This window comes from Chrysemys picta, chromosome 6 (assembly GCF_011386835.1).
Source record: "Chrysemys picta bellii isolate R12L10 chromosome 6, ASM1138683v2, whole genome shotgun sequence".
In the NCBI taxonomy this organism is placed as follows: domain Eukaryota; kingdom Metazoa; phylum Chordata; order Testudines; family Emydidae; genus Chrysemys; species Chrysemys picta.
In genome coordinates this window covers 127,686,499-127,711,181 of record NC_088796.1, presented here as the reverse complement: position 1 = coordinate 127,711,181, position 24,683 = coordinate 127,686,499, and the positions used below count along the sequence as shown (strand labels likewise).

Below are 24,683 nucleotides of genomic sequence, written 5' to 3'. Positions count from 1 at the left end.
GTTTCACATGGATCGTGGTGATAGCATGGCTGTCAGTGACACCAAAAGTGCTGGGTATAGATTTGATTGCACCAGCTGAGATGACTTATTTAATACTGTAATGTCAGAAGTATTGTAGCTTGAAGTGATAATCAAGCTAGCCCAGTACAGACAGTTTGATAAGAAGAGTGAGAATACTTACTTGAATGGCCAGACAGGTTAAAGTGTTCTCCCACTGGTTTTTGATTATTATGATTCCTGATGTCAGATTTGTGTCCATTAATTCTTTTGCGTAGAGACTGTCCGGTTTGGCCAATGTACATGGCAGAGGGGCACTGCTGGCACATAATGGCATATATCACATTGGTAGATGTGCAGGTGAACAAGCCCCTGATGGTATGGCTGATGTGATTAGGTCCTATTATGATGTCACTTGAATAGATATGTGGACAGAGTTGGCATCGGGCTTTGTTACAAGGCTAGGTTCCTGGGTCAGTGTTTTTGTTCAGTGATGTGTGGTTGCTGGTGAGTATTTGCTTTAGGTTGGGGGGTTGTCTGTAAGTGAGGACAGGTCTGTCTCCCAAGATCTGTGAGAGTAAAGGATCATCTTTCAGGATAGGTTGTAGATCTCTGATTATGCGCTGGTGAGGTTTTAGTTGGGGGCTGAAGGTGACAGCTAGTGGTGTTCTGTTATTTTCTTTGTTGGGCCTGTCTTATAGGAGGTGACTTCTGGGTACTCTTCTGGCTCTGTCAATCTGTTTTTTCACTTCAGCAGGTGGGTATTGTAGTTTTAAGAATGCTTGATAGAGATCTTGTAGGTGCTTGTCTCTATCTGAGGGATTGGAGCAAATGCGGTTATATCTTAGAGCTTGGCTGTAGACAATGGATCGTGTGGTGTGTCCTGGATGGAAGCTGGAGGCATGTAGGTAAGTAGGTTTCCGGTATAGGGTGGTATTTATGTGACCATCGCTTATTAGCACGGTAGTGTCCAGGAAATAGACCGCTTGTGTGGATTGACCTAGGCTGAGGTTGATGGTGGGGTGGAAATTATTGAAATCATGGTGGAATTCCTCAAGGGCTTCTTTTCCATGGGTCCAGATGATGAAGATGTCATCAATGTAGCGCAAGTAGAGTAGGGGCATTAGGGGACAAGAGCTAAGGAAGCGTTGTTCTAAGTCAGCCATAAAAATGTTGGCATACTGTGGGGCCACGCGAGTACCCATAGCAGTGCCGCTGACTTGAAGGTATATATTGTCCCCAAATGTGAAATAGTTGTGGGTGAGGACAAAGACACAAAGTTCAGCCACCAGGTTAGCTGTGACATTATCGGGGATACTGTTCCTGATAGCTTGTAGTCCATCTTTGTGTGGAATATTGGTGTAGAGGGCTTCTACGTCCATAGTGGCCAGGATGGTGTTTTCTGGAAGATCACTGATGGATTGTAGTTTCCTCAGGAAGTCAGTGGTGTCTCGGAGATAGCTGGGAGTGCTGGTAGCATAGGGTCTGAGGAGAGAGTCCACATAACCAGACAAGCCTGATGTTAGGGTGCCAATGCCTGAGATGATGGGGCGTCCAGGATTTCCAGGTTTATGGATCTTGGGTAGCAAATAGAATACCCCTGGTCGGGGTTCTAGGCATGTGTCTGTACAGATTTGTTCCTGTGCTTTGTCAGGGAGTTTTTTTAGCAGATGGTGTAGTTTCTTTAGGTAATTCATTTAGGTATGCCATTATGTGCCAGCAATGCCCCTCTGCCATGTACATTGGCCAAACCGGACAGTCTCTACGCAAAAGAATTAATGGACACAAATCTGACATCAGGAATCATAATACTCAAAAACCAGTGGGAGAACACTTTAACCTGTCTGGCCATTCAATGACAGACCTGCGGGTGGCTATCTTACAACAGAAAAACTTCAAAAACAGACTCCAGAGAGACTGCTGAGCTGGAATTGATATGCAAACTAGATACAATCAACTCAGGATTGAATAAGGACTGGGAATGGCTGAGCCATTACAAACATTGAATCTATCTCCCCTTGTAAGTATTCTCACTCTTCTTATCAAACTGTCTGTACTGGGCTAGCTTGATTATCACTTCAAAAAAATTTCTCTCTTACTTAATTGGCCTCTCAGAGTTGGTAAGACAACTCCCGCCTGTTCATGCTCTCTGTATGTGTGTATATATATATATCTCCTCAATATATGTTCCACTCTATATGCATCCGAAGAAGTGGGCAGTAGCCCAGGAAAGCTTATGCTCTAATAAATTTGTTAGTCTCTAAGGTGCCACAAGTACTCCTGTTCTTTTTGCGGATACAGACTAACACGGCTGCTACTCCAAAAATACATCAGTTGTAGGTCACATCTTTAATTATATCATGCAAGTCCATATGTGCATATTCTTATTTTGGAAAAAGTGCCCTACTGTCCATAAAAATTGACTTAAATTATGTATAAATAGAAAATAAAAGTATCCATGCACACACTTGCACTGATAAGTAATTATAGTTGTGACTTGAACCTTATTTTCGTTCCATTTACCGTTTAGATAAACCCTGTGGGATTATATTCCTTCCAAAACTCTTGTTTATTTTTTAATCTTATTATGAGGACAACAAGAGTTAATGTCCAGTTCTTTTTTGGATTAGTCAATCTTTCCATTATCCTGGTGCATTTTTCTTTGGGATGTATTTTTTAGTCATGATAAATCATTTTGCATTGGCTTATCCTGGGAGCTTCATCTCCTTTGAAACCAAAGACACTGACTCCACTTTTAGAGGACAGTATTTATACCAGCAGGAGTTGGCATGCAATAGCCAGTAGGGGCCTGGGCTTGTGCCATGCCCTGCTACTGCTGCCCTCACTTACGTAAATTGTTTAAGAGCCAAGGGTATTCCACCAGTCTTACACTAAGAAGCAAAAGCCCAGGAGCAAGAATCCTGTCAGAATATTGTCTTCTGAGAAACAGAATTTCAGGTGAATAATTTCCCCTTATTCACCCTCAACAAATCCTTCAAAGGACACTCTCAATTCAAATCCATCTTTAAGTAAGGGATTTGAGCAAACTGATGAGCCTTGTACTATGCCCTGAAAGTCCACAGATGTATGTGACCTCCTAATTTCTTGGTTACTCGTTTTTCATGCCATCTCAATTTGTCATTTCTAGACCACCTAGAGCCATAATAAGGTCCTTCATTTTTCCTATACCTATGTGACCCTTGTGTCTAAGATCTTTGTAATCTCTCTTGGGAGTATAATAGCAGATAAGACATCCCCAGCAGATAAGTAAGAGGCATTCAAATATATGGAAAATGTAGAAAATCATGAATATTCTGGTCTGGCTAGCCAGCAATAATTATTTCATATACTATGGCAAGCACTGGTTCATTTTTAGTGTCCTTCTAAATGATGGTATGTGGGATTGTTCTAACTGTGCCATATGAAACAGAATCTTGATAGTATTTCTGTTGTTAGCTGGCAGTTCAGAAGCATGATGAGGTAATACATCTGCATTAACATGCCCCTTTGTGCCCTTAAATTTCAATGTCCTCTGTGTGCGCTTCCAAGAATAAAAGCCACTGTTGTAATTTAAGATGCTGTTATTTGTGATATTCCTTTATTGGGAAAGAAGCAATGGAGATTAAGTAGATAACTTGTGACCAATGTGAATTTTTAACCTGACAGTAATTAAATCAGCCTTGAAAAATTCTACTTGCCTACGGCAAATAATTCTTTGTTGACAAGAGAGTAAATTATCATTAGTTTTACTATCATCAATCTGAGTCACCATGATAAAGAGCAGGCAAGAATTTGTGCCTGAGGTGATAACTTGAAATGACAATTTTGCCCAGATAAATTACATTTCTTTATACCTTCTACCACCCCCAGTCCCTACCAATCTGTCTGTGTATAGTTCCATTCCTTAGTCATTGAGACTCCAGATGCAAATACATCTGGTATCTGCTTCTCTGCTATTTAACCAAGTCTTGATAAAACCAACTGTGACATAGTTGGGTCACAGTGCAAAAGATAAGGTAATTCTTTCTTTTCTTTTTCACACTGAAGAGCCCTGATATTTTGTATTAGAAACACGAGGAGATTAAAGAGGACTGGCTATTAAAAATCTGATTAGTGTCCTTTTTGCTTCTTTTTTGATGTTTAAAGAGGGACTGACATTTTTTGCTATTTTAAAAAAAATTGCTCGTTTTTGTTTTCGTTTTTTTTTTTGTCTTTCATAAGTTGATTTTGCTGGAGGATTGTGAGCTTTCTCATTTCTTAACTGAAAGGCAGTGTGGGAATGAATCTTTGTTAAAGAGAGAGCCTCCCAACTGATTATTCAGTTGGATGGATGTCAAGAAAAAACAAGTTCTTAAAAGTCTGAGTAAAAGTTACCTCTCCTCTGAATTATTATTTCACTTTCTTATAAATAATTTTACCAGTCATCCATAGTCTTCCATGAAAACTAGCATAAAGAAGAACTGAATTTGCAGTATAAAAGAGAAAGAACAAATTAAAAAACTCTTTCTATCCTCCTTTATACATCGTAAAGCAACATTTTTAACACAGAGAAGGAAGCATGTCTTTTAAATGGATTATTTGGCATCTGAAAAACACATGGTCTTGTAGTTAGATTGATTCAACTAAAATTGTTAAGCTGAAAAGGTTAGGTAAATATAATTTAAAAAAAATAATAATTTGCATAAATAATGGAGCATGACAAGAATTTCATAAAGTAGTTGAATACAAACCTTATTTACTTATGTCAACTCATTGCTGATTCTCTAGGAGAGTCCTGAGACACTTCAGTAAAAATAAATAAGTAGGGAGACAGAAATCCAAATTTAATTCAGTCTCCTACATACCCCTAATCCTTACCCACATCTATCTCCCATAACATACATACCTCACCTCCAAACAACATGTCAGTTTTAACTTGGGCCATGTGGAGTTTAGGAATGGATGTTTCTCGGTTCCCTTTGTGTCAGCAAGTCTTCACAATGGGCAAACCCCTTCTGTATGGCAACTGGAGGCAACCAAGATCTTTGCTCTGAGCTTGGCTTTAGGGATGCCCCTCCAGAAGATCTCCTCAGAATTTTTTGCCCTCCAAGCAGTACATACAGCAGAATTCAAGTCTCCCTTTGCAGCAGAGCTTTCACAAGATCGTTGAAGTGTTCTTAACTAAACATCACTGTTTCTTCAGTGGCTTCAAGACTTTGAGGCTCAAAACTGCTGAACTTAGAAAACCTTTTGGCTTTCAGAAGAGGGTCTGAAGGACGTAATCTCTCCTCCCCTCTGAGAAATGGCAGATGGACAGCAGGCCACAGAAACCGAACTCCACAGCAAGACCGTTGAGCACGGCTCAGTGAAGCTTCCTTCCCTGACACCTGCCAGAATCAATGGCATGGAACTAAGGGTTAAGATTTTCAAAGCCTCCCTGCTGCTTCCCCTGAATCCCACAGCGTGTAGAGCAAGCAGGAAAGTTTCACTGGAGTCTCCTGAATCTTGGGAGAAGGAATGATTTCCCCTGTAGCAACCAGGACGAAGAAAAGCCTGCTCCCGGCCAACATGTAGGCAAGGTCCATGCTGAAGTTGTTGAGAAGGCTGTAAAACAAGCCCATCCCTCAAGCTGTTTTACTTGCAAGGCCACAGCTGCCATGAAAGATGCCAGCTACTGCCACCTTTCTGATTCCAGGTAGCCACTAGTGGCTGCAGCTAAACCCTCGTTCTGTGCAATTGGTCCCTGCTCAGCCCAGACACAGCAGCAGGGAGCATGGAGTGAAATAATTCAGATCCTTTTCCTTGTGAGATGGACTTACCTCCTCTCTTCTTCCAGCTTCTCGGGGTCCCACAGCAGGTCACAGAATGGCTACTGTTTTCCTTAAGGACGTATGCAGGATACAAGGATACATGTCTGCAGACTGTCCTTTTTGCTTGGGTCCTTTCACATACACCCTAATTTTTCTCTCTGGGTTTTGGCCCAGGGACTGGTGTTAGAGATAGCAGAAAGTTTTAAAACTTCTCATGAGTGAATCTCCTCTCTAGATTCCCAAAAGAGAAGGAGAAATATCTAAAGCTGGGCCTTTGAGCCAGATACCTCATGTTCTCAACTAAGTTTCCAAGAATTATGCACAAATAGGGGCTCTGATTTCTCAGGTGCTTATGTTTCCAGAAAATTAACAACCAAAACCTTGCAAAATTGAACAGCTGTGTAATTCTTCTCACCTGGTTTATGAAGGGGTGATTAAGATAGAGTGGGGATTCCCCATTAAGAGACACTTGTATATAAGGACTAAAAGATCTTCATTACTCTGCCTAAGGTTAAGCTTGCTGTAGCCTCCTTAGTAAAGGGCATAGTCATACCATCTAAGAGAGTGTTCCTGACAAACCCATAGACAAAAGAATAAGTTAATTGCTCAGACTAAACTTGGATACAGCCACCTTAGCCCTGTGAGTATTGGCTGCAGTCTTATCGGGTGCAGCTCTGCTCGACTGAAAGGCCATTGCAAGCATACAGACATACACAAAAAAGGCAAAGTAAATCCTACATAAAACTACTTTAAACTTGATTTCCTTAGCAACATTTTCAGGGCTGCTGTTCCTCCTGACTCTGATTTCCTGTATGTTCAAAACTTCCAAAGACATGGCCCAAAGCACCTATGACACCACTTGAAGAAATTGGAATGGCAGGTTAACTAACATCTGATATCCTTCCAAATATCTTGCTGATAAGCTCTTTGGGAAGCATAGAGACAAAGCAGTCACTGAGGCTTTACACAAGGGGAATAAGTTTCTCCATTCTTCCAATGAAGCGTCTCTATTCAAACCACCTTATTTTAGCAGGTGTTCCCTTTGTAGTCACTGCTCTTCCAGCTTCCAGCATAGATATTACACATTAGGCAGAGGCCGTTGCTGCCTTTCCTCAGAGTTGGAAGATCAAGGCTGGGATTCTCTGGGAAATCATCCAACCCACAACATTTCCCTTGATTTTTGGTTTCCCAAGTCTGGGCATATCCCAGCCCTTCTACCGGAGTGGAGGGGGCCTCATCCAGGAGTGAGTCATCTCAAAAAATGGGTGCTTGAGAAAATCAGGGGTGGACATATAATAGAACTCACTCATTATCACAGGGATAAGTTTATCCTTTCCCCAAAGTAAATTAAAATAAACCAGTGCTATCAACAAGACCCTCCGTCACATCAGAAGATGAAATATGAATTAGCCCATCTCTTACGTATTAGAACAATAGAACCAGTTCCATGGAGGGGAAGAAAGAGAGATTTTGAAAAGGTCACAAGAATCTTTGTGGTACAAAGAAACAATAGCATACATCCTATTTCAGATCTTGTCTCTCTTATTCACTCCATAAGGAAATCAATATTATAGGGAGAAATACTGAAATCCTTCATTACAGAGTTATCTTCCCAAAGCTTAGAATATGAAAATAAAATTCCTGAAGGTCTACTGAAGATGTGTTTGGGGAGAATTATCCAGACATGCTTCTGCTCTAAGAAGCAGCATTTTATATAGCGTACTCCCTTTTGGACTCATAACTTTTTCATGAGTGTTCACAACTGACTCCTTTCAAGTATCATCCCTTCTTTCAAGTGAAAGGGGTACATGTCTGCCCTGTCAGGTTTACTTCATCATGTTACACTGGGTCCACAAGCCATTTCTAAAAGCCTTCAGAAACATGGCTTGGGCAAACAAGTGAACAGACCAATTACAACCGACACAAAACTTCAGCATCTTAAGTTATCATCAAAGAGAATCTTTATTTCAGAAGAGAGATGGAAAAAGGTAGTGTCAGACATTCCAAAGATTAGCACACCCCATCCAAAGATAAAATCTCTGACTTGGCTTCTTGGGTAGGTGGTCTCATTTGAGGAATTTAAGGAGCGTCTAGCAAAAGACTCAAAAACTAACAGCAACAAATTTAAGTACATCAGAAGCAGGAAGCCTGCCAAACCACTAGTGGAGCCACTGGACTAAAGGAGCACTCAAGGAAGACAAGGGCATTGCGGAGAATCTAAATTCGTTCTTTGCATTGGTCTTCATTGCAGAGGATGTGAGGGACATTCCCACACCTGAACCATTTTTAGGTGACAAATCTGAGGATCTGTCCCAGCCTAGGATGTCAGTAAAGGAGGTTCTGGAACAAACTGATAAACTAAACAGTAGTAAGTCAGCAGGACCAGATGGTATTCCCCCAAGAGTTCTCAAGAAACTTAAACATGAAGTTGCAGAACTACTAAGTGCAGTGTGTAACCTATCACTTAAATCAACATCTGTACCAGATGACTGGAGGATGGCTAATGTGACACCAGTTTTTAGCTAATGTGACACCAGTTTTTAAGAGGCTCCAGAGGTGATTCTGGTAGTTACAGTCTGGTAAGACTAACTTATAGTAAAGAACAGAATTATCAGACACATAGATTATCATGATTTGTTGGGGAAGAGTTAACACAGCTTTTATAAAGGGAAATTATGCCTCCCTAATCTATTAGAATTCTTTGAGGGGGTCAACAAACATGTGGACAAGGGTGATCTAATAAAAAGACAGGAAACAAAGGGTAGGAATAAATAGTTAATTTTCAGAAGGGAGAGGTAAATAGGGTCCCCCAGAGATCTATACTGGGACCAGTGCTGTTCAACATATTCATAAATGATCTGGAAAAGGGGGTAAACAGTGAGGTGGAAAAGTTTGCAGAGGATACAAAATTATTCAAGATAGTTAAGTCCAAAGCAGATTGCCAAGAGTTACAAAAGGATCTCACAAAACTGAGTGACTGGGCAGCAAAATGGCAGATGAAATTCAAAGTTGATAAATGCAAAGTAATGCACATTGGAAAACATAATTCCAACTATACTATGCTTCAAATGATTCATTCCCTTTGAAGCATCTAGCATTGACCAGTGTAGGAAGACAGGATATTGGGCTAAATGGATCATTGGTCTGGCCCATTATGGCCATTCTTATGATACCCAGTATAATTCTTGCTTCACTTCCAGTCAGCAATTGCAACAAATCAGTATAGAAAGATCTTGGTCCAGATCCAGTACTAGAATCTCCTGGTGAATTTGTTCTTAATATTATTTAACAGCTACATGGTATCCCATCCAGAGAAGCTGATCATCCGTACAAGTACCATATTCTGTGTAGGGGGAGGGATAGCTCAGTGGTTTGAGCATTGGCCTGCAGTAAGTCAGGGTTGATTTTCTTGGGATACTGCCCCTGGAAGTGTGCAAGATACAACGCCCAACAAAAGGTTAAAAATATGATCAATAAGACTACTGAGCTTTCCCTTCCCATGTCACTCAAGAGTTTTATTTTTGGTATATACAAGACAAGGGGTGAAGGATAGCTCAGTGGTTTGAGCATTGGCCTGCTCAACCCAGGTTTGTGAGTTCGATCCTTGAGGGGGCCATTTAGGGATTGGGGCAAAAATCTGTCTGGGGATTGGTCCTGCTTTGAGCAGGGGGTTGGACTAGATGACCTCCTGAGGTCCCTTCCAACCCTGATATTCTATGATTCTATAAACGCATCTGAACTCCTTTATGACTTGGGGAGAGGAAGGGAAATATGACCCAAGGAGGAGACATTGAGTATAACCTGTCCCATGCTATGGACCATCAAGTTCACCCCTCCATTCCCAGCAGATGATTTTTCAGAAACACAGTGTGTGTATAACTGCTAAGAAGACAGATAGCAGAGAGGGGAGCCCAGTCCCTCAGCCCCAAGGCATTGGTGCTTGAAAGACTTTCTTAGCACTGCAGCCTCAGAGTTTGTCTACACAGGAAGTTATACAGATAAAATTACACCAGTATAGTTATATCACTGTACTTTATTCTGGTATAACTCCCCATGTGGACATTCTTATTTTGGTGTAAGAGTGCCTTTTTCTGATATAATTTATGTTGCTTTGAAAGAGTTAAGTTAAACTAAAAAAAGGCACTCATACTGGAATAAGTGTCTCCACACAGGGCATTATACTGGTATAACTATAGAGTTTTAAATTCACACCCTACCTTATACTAGTATAACTTCCCACATATTCCCTTGACCAGTACTGTCCCTCTTTATCATTCCTGTCCTAAAATCATTATCAAATGGTGGTTGGGGCTACAAGAGAATTAAGCCTAAGGCACCATAGTCTGCTGAAAGTATTAAAGTGGGGTAGGACACAGGACCTGGACCCGTCTGTAAAGAAAGACCTGAGGTTTTTTTATATATTAATATATGTGAAGTCTATTGTGTGAATTCTAACTTTACTTTAGGTGTGATTCTCAGGAGTCCTGGTTTGGTACCATTGGAAAAGATGTTCTGTAAAAATTTAAACAGACTGTGGCACAGTTGTTTGGGAAAAACAATGATGAGTGCAAATTATAGAATCATAGAAATATAGGGGTAGAAGGACTTCAAAGGGTCATCTTATCCATTCCCCCTGCACTGAGGCAGGATCAAGTATATTTAGACCATCCCTGACAGGTGTTTGTCTAACCTGTTCTTAAAACCTCCAATGATAGCGATTCCACAACCTCCTTTGGAAGCCTAGTCCAGTGCTTACCTGTACTTATTATTAGAAAGTTTTTCCTAATATTTCACGTAAATTTCTGTCAGTGCAGAGATTGCAACTCTTGTCCTATCTTCTTGCAACTTCTTGTCCGATCTTCAGTGAACATGGAGAACAATTGATTGCCATTCTCTTTACAGCAGCCCATAACATATTTGAAGACACTTATCAGGTCCCCTTAGTCTACTTTTCTCAAGACTAAACATGCCCAGTTTTTTTAACCTTTCCTCATAGGTCTGATTTTCTAAATCTTTTATCATGTTTGTTGCTCTCCTCTGGAGTCTTTCCAATTTGTCCACAACTTTCTTGAAGTGTGCTGTTCAGAACTGGTTACACTCCTCCAGCTGAGGCCTCACCAGTGCCAAGTAGAGCTGGGGGACTGTTACAACCATAGTTACAGAAGTAGTGGTCTCTGTTCAGGTTGAGGCATATTTTAGGACTCCTAAGAGCTTGTTTTCACGAAGGGGAGATCGACATTGCTGAAGACCCACTAAATCAATGGCAGAGCGCTCTCCAGTTGACCCTGGTACTCCAGCTCTCCGAGAAGAGTAAGGGAAGTTGACTGGAGAGTGTCTTCCATCGACGCAGCACGGTGAAGACACTGTAGTAAGTTGACCTAAGCTACGTTGACTCCAGCTACGTTATTCACGTAGCTGGAGTAGCATAACTTAGGTCGACTTACCCCGGTCATTTCACTTACTTCATGTATGCTTTGTTCCATTTGGTTTTTCACTATGGAAGGCCAGTATATAGGAACATTGAAAGGAATCGACCCTTCGTTCTGGGTAAGTTTTTCCCCATTCTTACAGTCCTTAAAAATATCATCACTCATCCACTTACTGGGATGGCAGAATGCATTGGCTTGTCTTTCTTCACTGCTGCGCAGAAACTGAAGTAGGTAGCTCCCACAAATATAATGGAGGCTAGCTTGTAAATTCCCCACACTGATGGAAGACCAGACCTTCATGGTCCACGTTGAGTTTTGGTGAAAAGATGTTTTTTGAGACTATCAATAGTAGACTGGTGGAAATTTTGCCAGAATAATGGGTATGCTTTCCTCTAAGTGAAATCATATCATTACTGGTGTACACTAATCTCCATGACTTTGGTGTTCTTTCTTTCCATTTAATGTGTATTTAGGGCTAATTAATAACTTCCTCACTGGCATTTTTCAAACATTAAGGGCCAAATTCTGAAATGATTTATTGTATAAGAAGGTATCAGGGAGTCCTAAAATGGTGGTGTGTGTACTGAGAGGAGGTGGAGAGAGAGGTAGAAGATTATATAAATTATACAAGTTTAGATTAGTCTCAGGTTTTGTCTCCAAGAGTCCATATTTATCATCAAGGAAAAATATTTTTAAAACTTTAATTGTGATGGAACACAGCTCCAGCATGATATTTTGTAAACATGTCACTCCTTTCCCAAACCAGCTTCATTTTCTCTGGTTGGTTTCATAATGTTCACAGCTGTGGTTCAGAGCCCTTCTTGATTGCCACAGGAGCGGTTTAACAGCTGGTTGCAGCCAATTTTATTTCGTTTACCTCTCCCGCTGTAGTTTAGCCAACGTTATCTCTAGAAGACAAGTCACTCTGATCTTTGCCAATATGAAGTTAACACAAAAACAAATGTTATGTTAAGGGTTAGAACAGGGGTAGGCAGCCTATGGCATGCGTGCTGATTTTCAGTGGCACTCACACTGCCCGGGTCCTGGCCATTGGTCCAGGGGGCTCTGCATTTTAATTTAATTTTAAATGAAACTTCTTAAACATTTTAAAAACCTTATTTACTTTACATACAACAATAGTTTAGTTGTTAGCAAGAGACCTTCTAAAAACATTGAAATGTATTACTGGCACGCAAAACCTTAAATCAGAGTGAATAAATGAGGATTCGGCACACCACTTCTGAAAAGTTGCCGACCCCTGGGTTAGAACAAGAAGTAATCTGAAAATGAGCTCTTCCTTCAAGGCTTAGCCCAGAGACTTCCAAACTGCTCTGAGGAGCACTTGCTGTTTGTGTGAGGAAAGTGGCTGGGTGTGCTATGCTTAATCTCCATGTTTCTAGCAGATGGAAATAGAACATGTAGGAAGGGCAGATACAGTGAAGAGCAAGAGTAGGAGGCATGATTACCTCCTCCCCCATTAATACTTCTTAAATATTCTTTTGTGTAAGTAAATGCTATAGGGTGGCTTTCTCAAAAACTCCCATTGACTTCAATAGTAGCAACATTAGGCTAACATGTATCGCTTATGAAAATCCCACCTGTAGTTGCCATAGATAGGGGATGGTCCAAAAGACTGTTCCAATGTGGTCTACACTATGAAAAAGTTTGAGAACCCCTGGCACTCCAGACCGTGGATGCATACTCGATGTAGATAGGCTGTATTTGGAACGTGTGTCAAATCAAGCAGTCTTTCCTATCGAGGATCCCCAGGTAGTATATCTGGCAGATTAAAAAAAAAATCTTGTTTAATTGTAACACTTCAGGCAGCAGCCAATCATTTAAAACTTTTGCTGGTATTATAATGGTATTAGTTCAAACCACTACAACAAGCTGTGTATATATGGTCAAATTCAACTTCTTTTTCCCACTTCGCTTTTTTTGGTATATATTCCAAGCAATAAATTATATATAGCTTCAAGAATTGTGTGTGTGTGTGTATATATGTGCATACATATATTTATATATATGTTCTTTTTACGTTTTAGACCTGGAATGGCCAGTCAACAAGCAGAAGTTCAGAGTTTGAAACTAGATAACGATTCGATTATAGAAGGAATAAGTGACCAGGTACTGGTGGCTGTTGTGCTCAGTTTCACTTTCATTGCTGCTCTGGTGTATATGCTCTTAAGGTGAGACAATGTTGATAGGAATTGATCAATACATGCATTCCAACATTACTGTGAAGTTTTAACTTTTTCTATTAAATTGAGTAGTTGCATTAAGGTGCAAAGTAATTATGGTTCCATGCTGTTGAAATAAATTGTTGACATCCCAGTCTAGATATCTTGTTATTTAATTGAAGATTGCTTGACACACTTCGATGTTTAGTCCATAACCATAATGAAATGACAAGTTTTCCAGGGATGATGCCAAACTCTTTTCCGGATCTTCAGCTGGTCAAACTGAATATGGTCCAGCATTCCCTGAGAACAGAAATTACTAAATTCATGGCCTGCATAGCTAATATCACAATCACTTGCTATTATGGAGATGTTAATAGTGACTGTAGTTAAGGTTGCAGTTACACTTCTGTTATAAATCCTAGTTTTAATTACCTTAAACTTTTGAATGGATTGACTGATTTGTTTGTAAGTAGTTGGTTTATAAATATGTTTCAAATACTATAGGATAGGAGGAGATTTTTTTGAAAAAAAGTATCTATAGATTTAGGATTAAAGAATTTTATGTGCTGGGTAATCAAAATGTATCTGGATTTTCAAAATTGCTCTATTCAACGTAATGAAGTTGTTATTGATTCTTCAGCAAATTAATTGTCTACGCTTCAGATTGCATGCCATTATGCAGGCTTGTAGACATTTGAACATAGCAGATATTTCACAGCCAGGGAAATGTAGGAGAAGAATTTTAAATAAACTTCATCGTGCACTGGATTTCCATCATTGAATTCTGCATGAAAATATGTGCATGCTGGCAAGGGAAGCTGTCCGAGGGGCCGAGCTAGAGGTAGGGACACCTATGGAGCATGCCTTAGAGGAACCTGGAAGAACTAAGGGAGTAGACTAAATGGTGGGGCTTAGAAGCAGTTCTGCAGTTCAGAAGTAGCACATAGGGCAGAACAGGCACTCTACAGTCTCCTGTATCAAAGGAATTCTAGAAGATGGGTGCATTTTAGCTCTGTGTCCCTCCTGCAAAGGTTAGCTCTTGCTCCTCAGACCCCTGAAAGACTCTTGTCTTCATCCTATGTCTCCTCAGTTTCCTTTTTCCCAGTCCCTCTGGCCTCTTCTGTGACTTGCCCTATTTAAGTTTTTATTTTTATAAATTAAATGTATAAACCTATAAATACGGCTTCTGTTTGGGGAATTTTTTTTATTTCATTTTTCAGGGTTTATTTTTAGCAATTTTTGAGTTTTATGTAGATGTCCCAAATTGGGAGGGGAGGGGGGTTTTCTGGGATTTGTCTTTATGTATACTGTAATGAGTAATGTATATTGCAGTATATACATTACTCATTGCAGTAGTATATACTGTAATTAGTATTATTTTTGTAATATTCCTTAGTGCGCTTTCACATAGTACTGTTTCAAACAGCACTACTTTAAAGCGCACTAGGGAATATTTAGTGTGTACCAGCAGGGTCTACATGGACCAATTCATGTGCGGCTCATTCGTGTGATTTAAAAGTCTCACCCCCGTGGTCCTCATTACTGCTTCATTGGGGATAAGCCCTTAGAGACAAGTATCTATTTCCTGTATTTACTGGATAAACACCATTTTTATTTATTTTTTGTGTGTTTACTGGGTGTTTTTTCAGTGTTTATTAGTTAAAACCTAAAATCAGAAGTCCTACATATAAACAGATATTTAAATGTTTAACACCTAAAAGGTTTATATTTAATAAATTAAACATTTTGATAAGTTTAATTTGGAATTTTTAACTTTAAAAAGGAAGGTAATAGAAGTATGGAGGAGGAAAGAAGAACGGAAGCATAAGGAGGCATGCATAGAATAAGGGGTTTTGATGAGCAATATTGGAGCAGGCAGAGTTTGCTTGGGGTTGGAGCTTCAGGGATACATGGCTACGATGAGGGTTGCTGATGGCCTGGGTAAGGGAGCTAGTCAGCTTGATACCTTGTACAGAGCAAAGGGCTACGTGCAGAACGCACACACTGGATCTCCCTTCATGTCCTAAATGGTTATTTGCTGGAGAAGCAAACTGGATTGAAACATAGAGCAATTCAGTGCTTCTGTGCTTAAGGTTGTCTTTAAGACAGCATAACGCTTTAAAGGGTGAATCATAGAACTGGAAGGGACTCCTGGCAAGACTAAGTATTATCTAGACCATCCCAGACAGGTGTTTATCCAACCTGCTCTTAAAAATCTCCGATGATCGAGATTCCACAACCTCCCTAGGCAATTTATTCCAGTGCTTAACCACCCTGACAGTTAGGAAGTTTTTCCTAATGTCCAGCCTAAACCTTCCTTCCTGCAATTTAAGCCCATTGTTTCTTGTCCTATCTTCAGAGATTATATAAGAAAAACAATTTGTCTCCCTCCTCCTTGTAACAACCTTTTATGTATTTGAAAACAGTTATCCTGTCCCCTCTCAGTCTTCTCTTTTCCAGACTAAACAAACCCAATTTTTTCAATCTTCCCTCATAGGTCATGTTTTCCAGACCTTTAATCATTTTTGTTGCTCTTCTCTGGACTTTCTCCAATTTGTCTACATCTTTTCTGAAATGTGGCACCCAGAACTGGACACGATACTCCAGTTGAGGCCTAATCAGCGTGGAGTAGAGTGGAAGAATTACTTCTCGTGTCTTGCTTACAATACTCCTGCTAATACATCCCAGAATGATGGTGGGTTTTTTTGTTTTTTTTTTTTGGTTTTTTTGCAACAGCATTACACCGTTGACTTATATTTAGCTTGTGGTCCACTCTGACCCCCAGATCCCTTTCCGCAGTACTCCTTCCTAGGCAGTCTTTTCCCATTTTGTATATGTGCAACTGGTTGTTCCTTCCTAAGTGGAGTACTTTGCATTTGTCCTTATTGAATTTCCTCCTATTTACTTCAGACCATTTCTCCAGTTTGTCCAGATCATTTTGAATTTTAATCCTATCCTCCAAAGCACTTGCAACCCCTCCCAGGTTGGTATTGTCCGCAAACTTTGTAAGTGTACTCTGTATGCCATTATCTAAATCATTGATGAAGATATTGAACAGAACTGGACCCAGAACTGATCCCTGCAGGATCCCACTCATTATGCCATTCCAGCATGACTGTGAACCACTGATAACTACTCTCTGGGAACGGTTTTCCAACCAGTTATGCACCCACCTCATAGTAGCTCCATCTAGGTTGCATTTCCCTAGTTTGTTTATGAGAAGGTCATGTGAGACAGTATCAAAAGCCTTACTAAAGTTAAGTTATACCATGTCTGCCGCTTCCCCCCGCATCCACAAGGCTTGTTACCCTGTCAAAGAAAGCTAAAAGGTTGATTTGACACGATTTGTTCTTCACAAATCCATGCTGATTATTACTTATCTTATTATTTTCTAGATGTTTGCAAACTGATGGCTTCATTATTTGCTCCATTATCTTTCCGGATACAGAAGTTAAGCTTATTTCCTTATTGTCCTTATTTCCTTTTTTATAGATAGGCACTATATTTCCCCGTTTCTGGAATCTCTCCCGTCTTCCATGACTTTTCAAAGAGAATCGCTAATGGCTCAAATATCTCCTCAGTCTGCTCCTTGAGGATTCTAGGATGCATTTCATTCAGCAGCATCCTTGGCTTACTCAGCTCCTGAGCTTGAAGGATAGTAGGCACCCTGACTCCCTTACCCAGACTCCAGCATTGTCCCCACCTAAATCTGTAACCTCTTGGGTCCCACTCTCCTTATCCACCAAACACTGGAAGGGAGGAGGAGCATGAGCCTCATATTCTTTCACGCGTGTCTCAACACCATACCCCTCCATGTTGCCATACCCTGCATCTGTTCCCCTCCCCACAGTCTCCTTCTCATCCCTACCTCTGTCTCATGCACCTATCCAGTTTTAGAGATTTTATTTTAAAATATTTAAAACTGGGTATGGGCATGTGGCAAGTATAGAATGGGAAAGAGGAGATGGGGAAGCTTGGAGTGGGGTTTATGACTGTTAAAGAGGGGTGCCAGGGAAGAACAGCAGACACTAGGAAGCAGTACAGGATGGGGAGCAACAGTGTGTTTGAGTGGGGCCTTGAGAGCAGAAGTGGAACGTGAAGTGGAATATGAAGGGGAGGGTCTATTGAACTTAAGGGACGTGGTGATTTTCCCCTTTTTATTAAAGAAAAACAAATCACAGTTCAGAATCAGTACATGAATTCAAAGTCTGAGCTGTTGAAGAAGAAGCTATTAACAGTAAAAGATAAAAAAATTAAAATCTTCCAAGAGTTGCAGCTATTTAATTCCATCATTATAATGACACTTTTGTTAAGTCAGTTTGCCTTTATAAGTAACTAAATCTTGACAAATTAGTCAGCTTGCAGGCATCCTCTCTAAAAGCTGAGAGTTAGTTGTCACAATAGACAGAGCTGAGATGGTGAAATCTTAGCTCATCTAACAAGTTAAAAGGAGCCGAACAATCTAGAATATTATATCAGGAACTACCTAATTGTCCCTCATGGCTTATCTACCCTGCTTTCCAGTATCTTCATTATCTAGTCATTGCGTACATCAGTGTTTCCAAAAGAGGTGAAACCTACAAGGAGACTTACTTTTTAACAGGGGAGATTACAGTGTTACCATATAGGTAAATTAGATTCCATATGAGCATTGTCTCATTTTCATTGGAGGAAGTGCATGTTGAATGAAGCCGGAGCTCTTACCTCATTTAGATCCACACTTCATTTTGTGAGTCATGACATTTGATGGTGGCTACTGAATCATTCCAGGTTATGGGGACTTTTTTTAAACGAATAAAATAAGGTTAAAGCTGTTGTGTGGTGAAGCACTCAGAATTCAAGAAATTTCAAAGTAAAGATTGCACATCTAATCTTCACTCTGCTTCCTTGTATGCATACATTATAACAGGCTTTAATTACATAGTCACATATAATTTCTTGTCTATTCCAATATAATAGACGTGATTTTTCCTGTCCTCTTATAAGGCATGCTGTGAACAAAGCAGGCTCCTCGGGAGCTCTTGATGTATTTTCTGTGGACATTGCACAGTGAATGTCCTTTTTCTCATTCCCTGAGAACCTTGTGTAAAAGGGACAATAGGCTATGTATGTATATCTAATGTTGTAAAACAGTACATTATTGTGTATTGCCAAGCATGCAAGTACTCTGCAAGCCATTTTCATTTATTTCTGAAAGAATACATAAGCTGTTAAATGCTAAAAACTACACTAATAAGATGCTAAAATTGCAAAGTCGGGTATGCAAAATTGCAAAAGTTCATAGAGCCGTTGGGGAAATGTCCCCTTTAAAGAAATATAAATAAAAATTAGAGTTCCAGAATGAGTATTTCCTGGAAAAAAATTTGGGTGTATAATTATGTTGTAAACAATTAATAGATTTCAAGCCCAGAAGGCACCATTGTGATCGTCTAGTCTGATCTCCTGTGTAACACAGGCCATAGAACTTCCTCAAAATAATTCCTACAGCATATATTTAGGAAAAACAGCCAATCTTGATTTAAAAATGGTCAATGATGGAGAATCCACCACAACCCTTAATAAATTGATTTAATGGTTAATTACCCCCGCTGTTAAAAATGTATCCCTTATTTCCAGTCTGAATTTGACTAGCTTCAACTTCCAGCTATTGGTTCTCTGTTGGATTGAAGAGTCCATTATTAAATATTTGTTCCCCATGTAGATATTTATAGATTGTAATCATGTCACCCTCAACCTTATCTTTGTTAACTTAATAAGACAGTGCTCTTTGAGTCTATCACAATAAGGCAGGTTCTCTAATCCTTTAATCATTCTCTTGGCTCTTCTGTGAATCTTCTCCAATTTATCAACATCCTTCTTGAATTGTTGGCATCAGAACTGGACACAGTATTACAGCAGCAGTCACACCAGTAACAAATATAGAGGTAAAGTAATCTCTACTCCCACTTAAGGTTGCCCTGTTTATATGTCCCAGAACATGTTAGCTCTTTTGTCAAGAGTCACACTGGGAGCTCCTATTTAGCTACATAATCATGCCAGATTCAGTTATTTTGATAATTTATTTCAAAATACCTGTCAGCAAGTATGTCTGTAACAATACAGAGACGCACACAAATTCCCCCAGGAGCAGAGAGTTAAAGAAACCTCTCTGACAACCCAGTTCCTGTTTCTCTTTCCCTTCCCCCCGTCCCCTCCAGAGCCCAGCCGGGGAGCCAGACACCCAGAAAACCTCTTTCCCAGAGCCCAACCGCAGGGGCTCCCCAGCCCAGATACCTGCATCCCATCCTCCCCCAGAGCCCAGCCGGGGGACCAGACACCCACAACCCCTCCTCCCCGGAGCCCAGCTATGGGACACCCCTTTGCCCAGATACCTGCTCCGTCCCTGCCAGAGCCCAGGGATCCAGAGGGAGAAACAGCCTGATGCTTGGTCCCAGGCTTGCAGGAAGTTTCCAGCGCCGCCCTCTCCTTCCCTCAAGGTACGCTGGGAACTGCAGCTGCCGGGAACCCTCCAGCTCCCCTTCCTCTCACCGACAGTGTCTTCTACATGCAAGTTAGGTTCTGCTGAGTCCAGTGGCCCCTAGTGGCAGCTAGCAGCTAACCCCATTTCTGAGGGGGAAAGGTAATTCTGCACATACAATGTTAATTTCTGCAAGATTCTGCATTGTGCAGTGGTGCAGCATTCCCCAGGAGTATCATAGGACAATAGTCCTGTCCCTTCCAGCCCATTGTGCGGGGAGAACAGCAGTTCTGCCAGGCCCCTCGGCAGGGTGACGGTGCACTAAGGTGTCAGAGATGGAGTAGTTCTTTGTTAGGCTCAGCTAAAAATCTTAGCAGATTCCCATGTAGCATGCTCACTAGCAATATTTCAGTTGCTTAGATTTTAGTTTGCTTTAATTTTTCATCTTTTTCCAAAACCAAGCAAAGGCACTACTAAAATGGGAAATGTGTGTTGTTTTTCAACATGGCCAAACTTTAAAAAAAAATAAAATAAAAAAAAACACACACACACACACACACAGAATTTTGCTCAAACTTTCAAAAAAAAAAAACACCACACACATACACACACACACACACACAAAATTTTGCTCAAACTTTCACAAAAAAAAAATCACCTTTGAGTAAACACCAAACACTGCAGTTTCATCCCAAAAGGTAAATGTTTTAGAAAATACAGAGCAAATGAAAACGGACTCATAATGGAACTTCTTTGCAACTTCAACAATACTCAATATAATACTGAAAATTCTGTTATCTCTTGTAGAAGATTTTTAGCTGAGCTTAATGACACCACATTGATACAGAAAGATTTCCATGTGGCCTGCTGAAGTCTGGGGAAAAGTGATGAATGTTTATCTCCTCCCATTTCTCATCAGTCCTCAGTGCAGCCCTTTCTTCTGATTCGCCTTTTAAGTACTTTACATACTCAAGCATAAGCTGGTTCGTGTTTAAGCCGACCCTTCCAAGATGGATAAGTAAAAATGGAAAATTTGTATAACCCGTTCATAAGCCGACCCTATAATACAGAGGTCAGCAAACTTTGGCTCCCGGGCCATCAGTATAAGCCGCCAGTGGGCCGAGATGGTTTGTTTACCTCGAGCGTCCGCAGGCATGGAGGTAAACCTAAGTAAAGTGTCCTGGCGCGCCAGCTGCTTACCCTGACAGGCCGAGACAGCAACTGGTGGGGAAATTTTTTGTGGGGGAGAAGCTGGGAGTCAGGGGAGTAACCCCTGTGACCACCCCCCACATGACCCCACCACTAGCCCGGGACCCCCACATTCTCCCCATCCCATCCCTTCCCACCTTATCTGGGGAGGGGCAGGGGAGGATGTCTCTGGCTGGCTGGAGCTGCTCCAGCAGGCTGGGCAGCGCGGCCTCAGCCTGCTCCGATGGGCTGACCTGGTGGCGTGGCCACAGCATGTTCCAGTGGGCCGGGTCGGGCGGCGCAGCCACAACCTGCTCTGGGGGATGGGGCCAAGCGAAGGAAAAAACAATTGTCATAATTGTTTCCAGCAACAAAGGACTTACCAATGGAAAGAAAAAAATATTATAACTCTTATTTCTGAGTTAACTAACATATATTTACAAGTAACTTGATTTCTAACACAATAATGATTTTGTTTTCATTTATTAAAACTGATAATTTTCAGCCAAAGCTGTTCTTGATGATTGGTCATAAGAAGGGTGTTTTCCTTTGATGAAAGGTCACAGTGCCACATGGCTTAGAATATCAGTGAAACCTTTTGAAACATATCGATCATGCAGTTTCCTTAATTACGCTGGAATTTTCTTAAAAATCCATTACACTGAGGGTGAATGATTTTTTCCCCCTCAGTTTCAAGTTTTATTTTTTAAATCACTTTGTTTTTCTGTGTTCTGACAGTCATTGTTCTTTCACTTTTTTCCCCTCTCACAGAAATGAGCACCAGAACATTCATCCAGACAACCAAGAGCTAGTGAGGGCACTTCGGCAGCAGCTTCAAACAGACCAGGTACCGTACTAGATGTTGGAAATGTCCATCCGTGTAATAATGTGTGGTGTAGATCTGTTGCTCCTTTACTGCTAAAGTTTAAAAAAATTCTGAAACGGGTCATTCTAGAAAAAGAAAATGTGTTCATGTCCATTGCATAAACTCCATTCGCTGCAGATAGACTTATCAAAACTAACTTCAGCTATTGGTGAAGTGACAAATTTCTTGTATGGATATCATGCTAACCCCTTACAATTTTAGGTCATAGATAAATTTGAAAGGGCCTGTCAGATCTGTCCCCCTGTTTCTCAAACTGGAATCCATAATCTCTTTCAGAAGAGCCTTAAAGAAGCACAGGCAGGACCGGCTCTAGGCACCAGCAAAGCAAGCACGTGCTTAGGGCGGCACAATTCCAGGGGCAGCTTTCTGGCCATTCTTTTTTTGCTTGCTTGCTTGGGCAGTTACGCTCTCGGAGCTTGGGGCGACAAAAAACCTAGAGCCGGCCCTGAGAACAGGACAGTTCCAAGTTTCCCCACAAGGGAACGTAAGTTAGATTACAGTGCATGCTCCCTGCACAGTAACATAGAGCCTGGAAGTAGGGGGTCAGGAAGTCAAATGTGGCATCCAATTTGCAGCTATGGAGCAGGGACCAGAAGCATTTAGACTAACAAGCTAAGCTTCCTAGAAAACAGCACAGCAGCCAAGGCCCAGTGAGCTGCGGTGATGAGCCACTCAGGCCAGCTAAGGGCATTGGCCCCTTCTCTGGCACATATGGGAACAGGAGATTCTAGACTGGGATGCCTGTGACAGAACCATGGAAGGAATCCAAGGATTAGCCAATTCCAACATGCTGGAATTGTTAAACTTCAAAGTTAACTATCCACCGTCTGAGCTTGTCATGAAGAGGTACATAGGCTGCTTCTACAATAGGGCCCAGGCCAAAATTTCTTCTTATAGCTAATGCTGATGCATTGCCTCTTGCCTAGTATAGACAGGCTTTTGTGAGTAGTGAATTGGAAGCTAGTTTTTTTGAGCATCACTCCCACTTCAGTGCACCTAAACTAAAGGGTTCTGTTTGTTAAATATAGGATCACAAGGTTTTATTTTCATTGTCCTTAATTAGATTGAAGTGTATGCTATATAGAACAGATGGAAGAAAATAACGTGCTTGTTACACAAGCACCTGCTTACTGAATTAATTTTTCTATTTAAATATTATTCTATTCCTGCTCTTATTTAGTTTTAAGTTTGAGTCAGCTGTGTCTGACTTCTAGCAAGTAGAGAATATATTCTGGGTTTGTTAAAACTCTAAATTGAAGTTAATTCCTGAACAATTTGTCTCTCTTTTTTGTCCCAACAGGATGCATCTGCTGGTGATAGACATCGTTTCTATACTGATATGTCCTGTCCAGTCTGTTTACAGCAGGCTACGTTTCCCATTGAAACAAACTGTGGACATCTTTTCTGTGGTAAGTAGAAATGATCAGCAGAGAAAATTAAAAATTCTGACATTTAAACTATCATTATCACCACTAGTTTATTGAGTTAACATCCCATTGAGATGATCAGGGCAGATCACACCTCTCTGAGGACAGAACCTCCCCTTCCTTCCTCATTTCAAAGCTCCTGACCCGGAGGTGCTGCCCCTGCAGTTCCTGTTGGCCACGGTTCCCAGCCAGTGGGAGCTGCGGAGCCAGTGCGCAGGGAGGGGGAGAGTGCGGAGCCCCCGTGGCTGCCCCTGCACCTAGGAGCTGGAGGAACATGTTGCAGCTTCCCTGGAGCTGGGTAGGGAGCCTGCCAACTGGACTTTTAACAGGGGCCCTTTTCAATTGGGTGTTCTGGTCAAAAACTGGACATCTTGCAACCCTATGTGAAATTTTTCACAGCCCTGAGCAACGTATCAAGTTCAACCTAAGTTTTAAGTGTAGACCAGCCCTTAGTCCACAGCAAGCTGGGGAGTTAATTTCCCCTCATTAGTGTGTCACATACTGTCCGTCTGGTCACTACTGCCATGCCCTAACAGTTCCCTAGTCTAATGCACACTGATCTACCCCTGTTTCAAAGCAGGGTAGATCAGAAACGCTAGGCAATTGTTAGTGCGCAGCTGCAGCGGCCAGACAGGTACTTAGTGTGCAGCACACTAGTACAGGGTAGATTTACACTTCAGCTTGCTGCAGACTTAGTGTCCATGTAGACAAGCCCTAAGGCTTGGTTTTGAGTAGAAGTAGTTGAGTGTAAGTACATTATTCCAGCTGTGCTCTTATCAGAGCCACGTAGGGCTTGGCTACACCTAAAACGTAGGTCGATCTAGCTACCTTGTTCATGGCTGTGAAAAATGTCATGCTCTGTGCAATGTAGTGAGGTCGGCCTCCCTCCATGATAGATGCAACCTGGCAGTCAACCTAGCTACCGCCTCTCGAAGAGATGGATTCATTGCAGTGACAGCCCCTTCCGTTGCTGTCGTGTCTATGCTACAGCAGCACAGCTTGTAGACATACCCATAGAGAGGGGCTACTGCCATCCTCCTGTGTACCTTGAGGCCTTTGCGTACATATACGTATATAGCACAGACATATTACACTTTTCCTCCTTAGCACGTTGCAAACTCGTGCCTGATTTGTCAGGGGTCTTGTTTAGTTATGGAGAGGCAGAAGGAAAGAGGCAGTGGGGAAGGGTAACCCAAATGAACATACTCATACGTGATGCTCCAACAGTTAATGAAAATTACTCTCCCGATGACTTATTTCTGAAGAATATTTGTAAACTGAGGTTCTTGGGTAACAGTGTAGTGCATGAAGTTGTCTTGTTTACCTT

At 41.2% G+C, this 24,683-nt stretch overlaps 1 protein-coding gene across 8 annotated transcripts in view; it reads left to right on the top strand.

The window, feature by feature from the left end:
• RNF170 (ring finger protein 170) overlaps nt 1-24,683 on the top strand; it is a 47,947-nt gene that overhangs the window by 7,089 nt on the left and 16,175 nt on the right. For 5 of the 8 annotated variants that reach the window (XM_042859154.2, XM_065549818.1, XM_065549814.1 and 2 more), the window contains 3 exons: nt 13,261-13,404; nt 21,815-21,890; nt 23,230-23,338. In XM_042859154.2, the coding sequence (XP_042715088.1) occupies nt 13,268-13,404; nt 21,815-21,890; nt 23,230-23,338 (322 nt within the window). In that variant the 5' untranslated portion in view covers nt 13,261-13,267. Of the gene's footprint in view, nt 1-13,260; nt 13,405-15,895; nt 16,094-19,273; nt 19,323-21,814; nt 21,891-23,229; nt 23,339-24,683 lie in introns of all 8 variants that reach the window. The other 3 variants (XM_065549819.1, XM_065549821.1, XM_065549820.1) reach the window with 3 other exon arrangements.